General features: G+C 41.8%; 1 protein-coding gene across 1 annotated transcript in view; it reads left to right on the forward strand.

The window, feature by feature from the left end:
• Positions 1 to 7898, forward strand: part of LOC117163938 (uncharacterized) — a 56500-nt gene extending 48602 nt beyond the window's left edge. Inside the window, exon 6 of the mRNA XM_076626154.1 lies at positions 1334 to 7898. Within this exon, the coding sequence (XP_076482269.1) occupies positions 1334 to 1383 (50 nt within the window). The 3' untranslated portion in view covers positions 1384 to 7898. The remainder of the gene's footprint in view (positions 1 to 1333) is intronic.
• Positions 7899 to 12910: the final 5012 nt, after the last annotated feature.

A 12910-nucleotide genomic window follows, 5' to 3' on the forward strand; every position in this document is an offset into this window, starting at 1 on the left:
TTGTCGTTCGTAACTTTCTTTTCCCCACTTGCCTGTTTTAGCAGCACTGTTTTACACGTCCGTTTAGCTCGGCTGCTCGGACAGAACTGCGGACAAGATGGCAATCAGATGTCTACGCTCTCTTATTGCGTATCCTCAATAGTCTTAAGAACCCACCATAAATCTTAGGATTTTTCTAGTTAAGATCCTTCAGACCGAACAAATATCTTTTTACTTCAATTGTTTCTTAAATTTATTGTCCATTCCAGGAAGATACGGGAAATCTGGGTTTTCTCACGTATGATGCTTCCCGCTAGCAACTTTCTCTCGGGGAGCGTTAGCACCCTTTCTCACCCACCAACCTGGTAGATTAACCAATTCACAGCGACGTTTATTTCCCTCACTTTTCTAACGAAAACTTGCCTTTAACGAATCAGCTTATCTCGTGTCCTTAGACCCACCGATCACAAGTTTTCCTCCGCAGCATCATCGTCACTGAAAGTTCAGTTGTTTTATATGTTTTGATCCCTCACCGTCTACACTTACTTTGCTCAATAACTTATTGTGTATTAATCGATATCGTAATTATTTTCTATTGATTTATAACTATCTTGTCTACAAGTTGTTGGAATAAATAGTAAATTTTTAACTCAGTGTATACTCAATTCAACCACCTCTATTATCCTAACCGCAATAGCGGTTCGATCAACTACGAGAAAATAGAGGAGACCTATTTTTCAACGAACGACGTCTCCCACTAACAACTTTCCCTCGAGGACGGCTAGCATCTTTTTCTAATCACCGATATGGAGATTGACCATTTAGCAGCAACGCAAATTTCCCTTACTTTCGGAACGAAGGCTATCCTCGACGAATCCGATGATCTCATGTTCTTAGACACACCCCATTATAGTTTTTCTCTGTGGCATCATCGACAAAAAGAGTAACACCTTACGACCAGTGAATATTACGCGACCGACTTAGATTTTGTGAGCACGTTCATCTATCATCCCGTTGACCGCGGATTCGTTATTGAACCTAGGATCATTGTCATTAGTTTCTCGAATATCTAATTACCACGGTTACTTGTCCAATTCTATAATAATCGTATTTGCACTAGTCAATGTCTTCTCTATTGCATAACGACAACGTGTAACCCAAATGAAGATTCGTTTCACGCCCCTAACCCTAATTCTAATGTAAACCCGACATACTATATTGTGTGTATACGTGTATAAAGTAGGGGTTACACGCTTTAAAAGCCGGTAGAAGTTTCTGATTGGCGGGAATTGCAATAATTAGACCAACGTTTTGGAAATAGGGTATCAATATTGAACTCCATCAATAATTATAGGAAAGTTAGTCGACCGCTTGTGCATTGGCGTACACCAACACCGACGCTGAGTGACGAAATAAGGATCGGACCGATCGACAAGCAAGTGACCGTGAAGGACGCGGAACCGACCCACGATCAGGAAGAGGAGGACGTCGCATAACTGCGAAGGAGGGTGCGCTTTCTGGAGAGAGAGGTCAGTCGTCTCCGAGTGACGGTGGAACGGCTGACCAAGGAATGCACGGAGAGGGCAGCTAAAGATGATAACAACGACGGTAAAGGACAAGAGGTGGGGATCACATCTACGAGGGGGACGAAAGAAAATGCTTCCGGGGTCCCAATGGGAACGATTATGGGTCCCCCTCCCCCACCTCCCCCACACCCCTGATCAACGTCGCGCCGTTTCCGCTGTCACGACAGGTCGGGGAGTAATACAAAAACCAAGAAAACGGATAGATTCGGTGGTCTAGGACCTCGAGATCCACTAGAGGATCTCAAGAACCTGTCCTCCGTAAGTTGGAGGAGTGTTGGCGAGAAATAATGCCAGGGGAGCGATCCCCCCGGCTACGGATGCTGGCGCCGCCGCAAGAACCGTACAAGCACGATTGTCGACCGTGGAGTCGTCGGCCGACGAAACAGGATTCACTACCATCATAGGAGGAGGAAGAGGGAGAGCGAGGCGGAAGAACAGGAAGACAACGACGCAACCTCTTCCAACGGTCCATGCGCCGACCGAGGACGCAAGAACCAAGGGACGGGTATCGTCGTCTTTTCAGTCATCGACGTTACGAACAGTTGACCCCCGGGACGGCGACCGGTAGTGGCGGAACAAGGGCAAGGTAGCCGCTCGGCCGCCGGTGCGCCCTCGCACGCGAAGGGAATCCATGCGAGGAGCGAGCAGCGGCGATGGATCCGGAGCTATCGGGACAGGAAAGAGACGTAACGCTAGTGGGCGAGACCTGCGCGGCGAGAAAGCGCTGTTCCTTCCTCGACCCCCACGGTGTGCCGCGGTATCGCTCACCATGAGGGGCGGCTCGGGCTTCACGTACAGGGATGCGATGTCGGTGATGAAGAGGGAAGTCAAGGTTTCCGAACTCGACATCATGGAGTTAAGACCGAGGAGGGCGATCACGGGGGCGCTGCTGTTCGAAATCTCAGGCATCGCGACTGGCCGAGCGAATGGCGGCCACGCTGAAGGACTTGCCCGCAAAGGTAACCGTGCCGCGAAGGACGGCCGAGCTAAGAGTGATCGGACTGGAGGACTCGGTCACCCCGGAGGAGGTGGCAACCGCCGTTCCTGAGGCCGGGGGCTGCCACGTCGACGAGATCAACGTGGGAGTTATACGCTCCGCTTCTCGGGGCCTCGGGTTGGTGTGGCTACGCTGCCCGCTGACAGCGGCCAGAAAAATCAGCAGAGGAGGAGACTCCCGTCCAGGAGGTAGGATTAACATAAGTTAGTCAGCGGCAAGGGTTTCCCCTCTCCCGGCGCGCCGACTCCAATGCTTCAGGTGCATGGAGTCGGGTCACGTGCTCCGGGACTGCACATCGACGGCCGACCGGTCGGAGCGCTGCTACCGGTGCGGGGCGGAAGGACATCGTTCCAGGGACTGCTCGGCGCGAGTACCTAAGTGTCCGTTGTGCGCGGACCTGGGACTGCCCGCGTCGCACCGTTTGGGGTCACCGGCATGCAAACCGCCTGCCCGTAAAAAGAGGGCCGCACAGGAAGCAAGGACCGTTCCAGGCGACAGCGGGAACGCGGCGACGAGGAAGGAAACGATGCCGCCGTTAACTGGCCCCACGAAGGCCAGAAGAAAGGACGGAGAAGTCGGGCACACTGACTGCGAGGGGAACGGCCCGGAGGAGGCTATGGAGACGGAGCCTTCCCCGACGTGAGCGGAAGAAGAGGAAAAGGAACTGCTCCTTCAGTGCAATCTTAACTGCTCCCACCGAGCTCAGGACTTAATGTTCCAGAGCCTGACGGAGCGGCGGATCGGTCTGGCAGCGGTGGCCGAGCCGTACAGCATTCCCGACGCGTCACGGGGCGCTGAGGATCTGATCGGCCCGGTCGCCATATTCTGGACCGGCATCGCGAGAAGCCCCTCCTGCTCGGTGATCGAGCAGGGACGGGGCTTCGTGGCCGTGAAATGGGGCGACCTGGCTGTGGTGGCCGTCTACGTGTCGCCCAACATCAGCCGGACGGAATACGCCTGCTTCCTGGACGGTCACGCGGCTTGCGCGAGGCGTTTGGGCGCCTGCCCGTCACTGGTCCTCGGGGACTTCAACGCCCACCCCACGGCATGGGGCTCCCGCAGGACCAACGGAAGGGGGCGCGACGTATTGGACTGGGCGGCCGCACTCGACCTCCGGCTTATGAACCGGGTGTCGTCCATCACGTGCGTGGCGTGGCGGGACGACACCATAGTGGACCTCACATGGACAAACCCTGCCGCTTCCCCCCGTGGTTCCGGTTAGGAGGTGTTCCCGGAGGAGACCCTCTCGGACCATCTCTACATCTTGTTGAAGGTGGCGGTTGGCGGCGCGATGGGCAACCGTTCGTTGGGTGCGCGCGGGCCCATCGGCTCACCGGCCATCAGGGTAGTGAGGGGCTTCCGCACCATTTCGGCGGCAGCAGCGGCGGTGCTCGCCGGGTTTCCCCCGTTCGAATAGCACGTCCTGAGGTGTCGCGAGATTTATCTCCACCCTCGGGGTTTGTCGGGCGGGGGCGGCCCGGTGTGTCGTTCACACCGCTTTCCAGGCCTCTCTCGATCGCAGCCGTGACGATTATCGTGGAGGTTTTAGTCGGTTGGAGTCCGGCACTACCACGCCGCTTTTCCCCAGAAGCGGCCTGGTGTCAGAGCGGATTTCCTCCACGTTAATAAAAAAATAAGTGTGCATTGGCTTACGGAAGAACAAGTCATTGCACTTGCACGTTTATACTCAGTAATAGGTTTACGTTGCACTGCTCATCGCGTCGGTATGCCACATATAGTGTGTTGTATAATTCACATTAATTTATAATTAATTTTAAGAAAATAAATAAGAAAAATGACTACAGATATTCCGGAATAACGCCCACGCTAGTAGAAGAAACTATTGTCGCTGGATACTCCGGGAATTACATCAGAATTGGACTTTTCTACATTCTCATATTATATTTTACTCCTCAGAAGTACGAAACGCATCGAAACATTTGATTTTCTCATAATTGTAATATCAATATGCATCAGCAAACAAACAAATGATAATATCGATTACATGCTTTACTAAATATGTAAAACTTACATAATTAAGATCGGTTTCAGCAATAATAACATTTTTTTATCATTTTCCATGAAGTCCATCTACAACCAATGGTTCTTTTCAGACTTTTGTTCCTCGGGATGGATATTATACAACGCAATAAAAAAATTTAATCTTGAAGATGGTGCTCAAGATCAATTTTGCAATCAACTTTTTCGACAGAATTCCACCGATTCAAAGGTGTAGAATGTTGTACATACATATATGTATACAAAAATTGCAAAAAATTAGAAGGAAAAGAAAAAATAAGTTATAAAGTTAAAATTTGGAACCAATTTGAGCTATTACAGATGATTTGTGTTTTATTTTGTTTTGTGTTTTTTTCCGGCTTTTAGCTGCAGAAATATATATGTACTTATGTGTATATATTTTACACGCGGCTGTAAATTCTATGAAAAGAATAAGAAAGGAAAAAGAATCCAAGTCGAGATCTTCGACTAATTGTAGATTGTTCGATCGATGACTGTTTCATTTTCATATATATATGTCGGATTAGGGTTGGAATTTTGGGGTTAGGTCCCCATTCGATGAACCTTAGGTCATTCGATGAACCTTCGCTCAAATTTACCATCGCGGATATAGCTGATATTTATTGGTACAAATGTGGGCACTACAAGAGGCTATAAGTAATAGCGGCGATCGGATGGTCAAGATGTTGATGACAACGAATTCAGGTTCGACAACGAATCCACGGTCCACGGGATGACGAATGCGATACACGTATAACTCCACGTACAAGTAAAAGTTATCTGCATGAACTCTACCAAAATCCAAGTGGAGGTTATATATTCCTCTCCCCACCTCTCGGGTCAATCTTTGTTTTTAAGGAAAGCCATATAATCATTCCATCCCTCTGTCAGGTAAACGTCCCTCCCATGATTGTGAATACGTTCAGTGACCCGCTATGTCATTTCGAGCCCAAGCCCATCGTCATAAAATCGGATTAGAGCATTAAAACTACTTCTTATTTTTATTACTTAAGTGTAGCTATAGGGTATTGGGGTTTTTCCCAACATTCCAAAAGAGAAGTCCCGATGTTCTTTCATCTTCGACATATATATGTCGGGTTCGCATTATGATTAGGGTTAGGGGCGTGTAATGAATCTTCATTTGGATTAAACATTGTTGTTATGCAATAGAGAAGATATTTACTAGTACAAATATGATTATTAGTACAAGTGTGGATATTGCAGAATTGACAAGTAACGGTGATGATTGGACACTAATGACAATGGTCTTAGGTTCGATAACGAATCCGCGGTCAACGGGATAACAAATGTACTTTCTTTCAAAGTTTAAGTCGGACTCGATTTACTTGTCTATGGTACAAGTATTACTAAACTAGCTCTTTGTTAAAACGTAAAAAATATTCACCGAGCGTAAAGACGTTATGTAACTCGTTAATGAGAACTCACGAGAGAGAATGACTTTCCGTCACGATGATGCTGCAGAGGAAAACTATGATGGGGTGTGTCTAAGGACACGAGATCATCGGATTCGTGTCTAAGGATCGTCGACATCTGGTTACATCATCTTACCCGAAGAATAGGGTCTGCGTGTGGCGAGACACGGGACAGAAACCGTTGGAATGTTTACTGTCGAGTGCCGCTACAACTATTTCTTTTTAAGGAGAGCTATACCGTTACCCTATACCTTTGTTAGGCAAAACGTTCATCCCTTAACCGCGGCTACGTTCGGCGACTGTTTGTCGCCTCGTGCCCAAGCTCATTATCACAAATCTCGAACAAATACAATCGGATTGAATGACAACAATTGCTTAATTACGGCTGTGGTAGAATTCAGATTAAAGTGTTAAGGGGTTTTCCCAAAATTCCAAAGGAAAGGCTTCGGTGTCCTTTCATCTCCGACATATATATATATCTTCAATAATGAAATCCTTTTATATAAATTAGTGTATATATACGTATGTAAATTATATGCAATAATAATTACATATAAGATAAATAAAACAAATTTAAGAGAAAAGAAGAGAAAAAGGAATGAATGAAAGGAAAATCAGCCAAATTAGATCAATAGTTTGTTACTCTGTTTTCAAAATTCTCTTTTATATCTAACTTCAGTAAGCTCTCTGTTCATAAAATATATAAAAAATAGAAAATAAAGAATGAAATAAAACAACACGAAAAAGGAAAAATGAAACAAGATACAAAGACATGAAATTCATGAGAAATATCATTTTCATTCTATTGTTGTGTTTATTTTTATATCCAGCTTCGGAACCCCTTTCATATTAACTCGTACGTGAAATACATCACCCTTCCTCTTGCTTATGACGCAGACATTTTCCAAAGGTACACCGACCCCTGCACTGTGGCTGGCTGGGGACGACACATTCCTGAATCCAATGTACGTAGTTAATCGCATCTAATTATTTACTGTCATCTACAAAAATTGTTTTATTGATTGACAAGCGTAGAAACATTCTGTTTAAACTTGTATTGTACGAAGCGTGGAAAATCCACAAGTGCTTGAAGCATGAATATGGAATAGAGCACATGAAAGAATACAGAGTAAATATAGATCGTATAGTGGAAATCTAAAGTTGAATTTCATTAATTCTTTGAACAGAAAAAAATGAAGTTTACTTCCAATTTTATTTTCTTCTTTAGATATGCTCTCATCCTATTTTATGTTTTCTACTTACTTTGTGTATTGTATTGTATTTTATAGTTCTTTCTTTCTTCCTATGACTTTTTCCTGTTGTTCATATTCCGAATTTCGTTTCTGACTATAGACTCTACAGTATAATTCTAACTTCGACAATGAGTAATAAATCGACTAGAATAGAAGAACTTTTAACTTGCTTGTGGTAACGCATTTCAATTTAGAAAGATGATTTTGATTTTGAATTTGAATTTAAAAACGTGATTTTAAATCTGAACTTGAATGTTTACAGGGAACGGGTTAATAAGAGATTTCATTAAATTAATAAGGAATAATAAATATTCTAGTACAGCCAAATAATTTTATTTAGAGAGGGTCTGGTACTTACCTTCGTAGTGTCCAATTACCTTTGATTCCACCGGAAAAATGTCCAGTTTCAGGAGTAGATAGTAAGTTGCATTTATGCGCAGGCGTATTACAAGGTGGACGAGATGCTTGTCAAGTTTGTAACAATTTAAATTCAAATTTATTTTATATCTAGGTATCCTTTTCGTAAAAGAAATAAATTTCAGGGTGATAGTGGTGGCCCACTTTTATGCAATGGTACGCAAGTTGGAATAATTTCATGGGGAAAAGGTTGTGCTCGTCCTAATTGGCCAGGCGTATATTGCCGAGTAGACTTATATTTAAACTGGCTAAACGAAACTGTACAGAACAACACTGCGTTTCAAATATGCGTTCCTGATATTACAAACGTTCTCATTATAAAACTGATAATATTCTTTGTTTTGTAAAATAAAAGGTATTTAAAATAAATTATATATGTATGTGCGAATAATTTATAAATCAAGTGAAAGATTATAGGTCAACAGAAAAATATTTTATTGTAGCAATAACATTTATATGTACTATACGAATGTGGTAAATAAATATTAAATAGTTTTTAAACTTGGCGCAAGTTTTATGCATCCTGCCATCGCTACATCAGCATTAAATAAATCGAGGTTCTAATTTATATAACATTGTTAATTAATAGAATTTTATAATTGAATAAACTTTTCCTTTGAGAATCATTCCTTTTTTAATTTATTCTGTACTTTTTTGATACATAGTACTCGATGAATACAGAGAAAATATAGCGGTTTCAAGTTTGAGAATCCATTCGCACTAATTCAAAAGTATTGTATAGCGTATTGTATAGCTTTCATTAACGTGATAACCACCTAGACGGTGAATTTTGTTGTTTATTGCAACATCGTAAAGTATCAAAATATGCCCTTATTATTATTATATGAATCGATTTGTCAAATAACATTTTTCGTAAAGGTTTGAAGGAAATCTATACATACTGCTCACGAACCAACGATCTAAACAAGTCTCGACACTCGTATACCAATGCCTAGGGAAACTGTTCGAACATTGAGTCTTGACTAGTTATGGAAAATCAGCATGGAAGACAAGAAAGTTCTTGTTTTGCGTATGCGTGACATGCTATGAATATTTCAGACTAGGGTACTTTATCCGTCTCTGTCTGTCTCGCAAGAACGCGACATTTGTCGACTTTTCATGTTGATTTTTCACGACTGAACACGAGTCAATTTTTGTATGGTTTTCCTAGCATGTATGGATACCTGTTTGTATGATCGTGCCCACGATCGAACCATATTGGACGATTGGTCTTGAAACTCCCGCGGTGGAAGATGCGATTATGCGGTGACTTGTGTTTCTCCAATCCGCCACTAACGACGTTACTGCAGAGTAGTCGAAACAATAGAGTGTACAAGGCCATAATTTTGTTTTCCCTAAAATGAAATTTAACCATACATAGAATTGTTTATGAATAAATAATGTATACTTACTCATAAAATATTATAAAAATTGTAAAAAATTTACTTGGTTACTTCTACCACAAGGTACTTTATTGAAATTGTTTTAACTACTCAACATTAGCGCCTTGTGTGCGATGGACAATACAAGAAACTTTCTGTCCTCAAATCTAGAACTAATCCCAGCGTAGGAGTTTTCAGACCTATGTATTAGTGATGCCGATACATTTGAATTTTATCGATATGTATTGATAGATACTCAGAGTATCGATATAATATCGGGAATAAAATATCGATATTATCAATATCGATACTCAACGACTGAGTTAAACTACTTTTCATAATTTTTCATCATTTATTTAGAGTAAGTTGTCATGTTCCGGGTTCGTAGCGGCGCAGAATTATTTCGCGGCGATTTTCTCACGGACGTTACGGGTTTGCAATCTTTTAACTATGAGGTGCTTTCATCGTACATTTAACCTGGCCCGCGATAAGACGCTTTTACGCCGAACTTACAGTGCAGACACGACGGTGTGCCTAGTAATAGGCGCGAAGTATGGCTAGTAAGCTAGTAAGCGTCAGTAGACGCCTAAGGTTTATATCGTATACCGAATCGTCTATGCAGAAATCCTCGAGGACGGGGAAACTGGGGCATATGACGATCGGCTATAGTTTCCACGTGATAAGAGAGGACGATTTCTGCGACAGCGGGTTCATACAGCTCGCGAAAAAGTTTCTGCAACTGTAACTTTGGCATTCGACATCACAAAGTACAAATACGATATTTCATTTCATTTATTCATTCATTCATTCATTTATTCATTTGTCACAGAAAACTGTTTAAATGAATATTGATTATGAATCATTATTTCCAAGAAAAAAATTTAACAAAATTACAACTTTCAAAACAAACATGTACACGTTATATTTAATACCTTTATATTTGACTCGTATATTGAAAAGTAAACTTGTCTTTAATTTTGTTTAATTTGTTAAAAAATGGCGTAACTAGCTCTAGCTATAATATATGTAAATAATATTATGTCCAAAATATCACACACGATTGAAACACTTCAATGTTATTAAACTTTTTATTGTAAAGGTAAAATGATAGTGTAATTTTAGAGCTTACAAAGGTTTTTAATAATGAAAAAATACTTATATAACATATGGTACACATTAGTTAGATACAAAAAAATAATGATAATATAATCATAATAATCATATATTTGAGATGGAAGTTGGTCTGTATTATCATTATCATGGTGCCACTTTTTCCTTTCACGCCTTCTGCCACTCTATCCATTGTGAGTCAAGTACATGATTACATTAAGGAGAGAAAAGAGACAGTATTTTTACATGATGGCGTCACACAATGAATTCTAACTTCTCGATTCAAGCGTCTGCTGCGGACAAATTAATCAACATTGTCAGATCACTAAGAGCCTTACCCTCACCACGGGAGTTCCCAGACCTTTATATATAATTTTGTCTCTCGAACTGAAACTAGGATTCCTGATGCGGTGTTATCACGTTGTTCGACACAGCTAGTAATAGAGCCAGCTATGACCATTGTCGTATATAATTAGAGATAATTTTGCGCCGGTACGAACTGGGAACGTGATAATTTGCTTTATATAAATGGTGAAAAATGATGAAAAGTAGTTTAGTTCAGTCATTGAGCAAGCTTAGTGATTTACTTCATATATTTTACCTTAGATGCTTTCATCAAAAGATTGCATTATTTAATTTTGTATTTACAAAATCCTAACTTCTCGACCGCAGCGTTCTACAGTGATCGATTTGTAAAACACAACTCCCGATATTAACAGTCTTACTCCTTCCACTGGAGTTTTTAGACCTGTGAATACGACCGTAATAGGGACCAAGCATAAATTTCATTGCCTGCAGCGAGGTGTGGAACCGCTTCCAGAGGACCAGGAATAGGGTCACGTGGTATTTGCAGCGCATTCGTCACCATCTCAATGAGGTATACCAAAAAGAGGAAATAAACCAGTTCAGTTTCCTGTTGAGTGCCGAAGCGTGCAGATGTGTGTCTAGTGCCCTGTGAAGTTCACAAAAAACACGTGACGCCCATCCGTCGAAAGTGATTCGAATCAGACTTAATCCAAGTCTTTCTTAACTAATGGAAAATCTAACGCTCCTAATCTCTGATCCGAATCATAGCCTCTCGACTAGTTATTTCAAATTGAATTAACTAGATCGATGATGGCCCAAGTATATCGACCGACTCTCTTGAGCCATAACTGCACCGCTCTACCTCCTCTGTGGCAAAAGGACAATATATCCCTCCTAACATTCGACACTAAAAGCATTAAAAAGCGTAAGCTAGAAATAGTTAAAACAAACGCTAACATTAGCCAAAACGAACAGTCAACAACAGTACCTATAATAGATACGCAATACGAGAGTCCACAAACGACTCCATGGACATAGCTGAAACACCAACTAACCAAAATATGCGTAAAAATCCCCCTCCCTCGCCCATCTTCATTGACGATGTCATCGACATTCAAACAATGGTAAAGTCCATTGCGAAAGATATTAACAAAGAGAATTACAAACTTAAAATAAACAATAACCAAGTCAAAATTCTGCCGACTAACCCAGACTCCTATAGAAAACTAACAAAGCTACTAAAAACCTTAAACGCAAACTACCACATGTATCAACTTAAACAAGAAAGACCTTCTCGAGTGGTATTACGCAACATCCACCACTCAGATAACTTGGACGAACTGAAGTCCGAACTCCTAAATCATGGCCACGAAGTAACAAACATCAGCAACATAAGACATAGAATCTCGAAAAACCCGCTATCCTTATTTTTCATAGACTTACAACAAAAGCCAAACAATAAACAAATTTATAACATCAATCGATTAATGAACTCGGTAGTCAAATTCGAACCTCCTTTTATAAAAAAAGAGATAGTGCAATGTAAAAGATGCCAAAGGCACGGTCACACATAGAAATACTGTAACCATAATAGCCGCTGCGTTAAATGTGCAGGTATACACCCTACTGAGCAGTACACTAAATCTCCATAAACCCCTGCGAAGTGCATCCTCTGTCAAGGAGACCACCCTGTGAACTATAAAGGTTGCTCAGCCTACAAAACCTTGTACACAAATAAGTACCCTAAACCCAGAGCCAAAGAGATAACCAACCAAGTACTCAATCCTAAAAAATTCTCTACTACTTCAATGTTCTATGCCCAAGCAGTACAAGGACATCAAAACAATCCGAAAACCCATAGGGACCATTCTCAAAATAGTATTTCCAGTTCACAAAACATAGATAACTTCTCTAGACTCGAAAAATTAATCGAAAAACAATCAGAACAAATTAATAACTTACTATCGCTATTAACACTCCTCATGGATAAATTAATACACCCCGACACAAAATAAAACCAAGACGCATAGCTCTTTGGAATGCCAACGGTCTAGCTCAACACAAATACAAACTAGAACTCTTCTTAAAACAACAACAAATCGACGTAATGCTCATATCTGAAACTCACTTCACCGACAAAAATTACCTAAAAATAAACGGTTATAACTTCTACCATACCCAACATCCCAGTAGAAAAGCCCACGGCGGCACCGGAATTATTATCAAAGCCAGCATTAAGCATTACGAGCTTCCATCGTTCCAGAAGGACTACCTCCAAGCTACAAACGTAGCGGTAGAAGATTGCCATGGTACAATCACCACTTCAGCAGTGTATTGTCCTCCTAGACACTCCATTTCTAAAGAAGACTTTGATAACTTCCTTGATGCTCTGGGCAATCAATTCATAGCTGAAGGAGACTATAACGCC

The sequence above is a fragment of the Bombus vancouverensis genome, chromosome 2 (genome assembly GCF_051014615.1).
Source record: "Bombus vancouverensis nearcticus chromosome 2, iyBomVanc1_principal, whole genome shotgun sequence".
Lineage (NCBI taxonomy): Eukaryota > Metazoa > Arthropoda > Insecta > Hymenoptera > Apidae > Bombus > Bombus vancouverensis.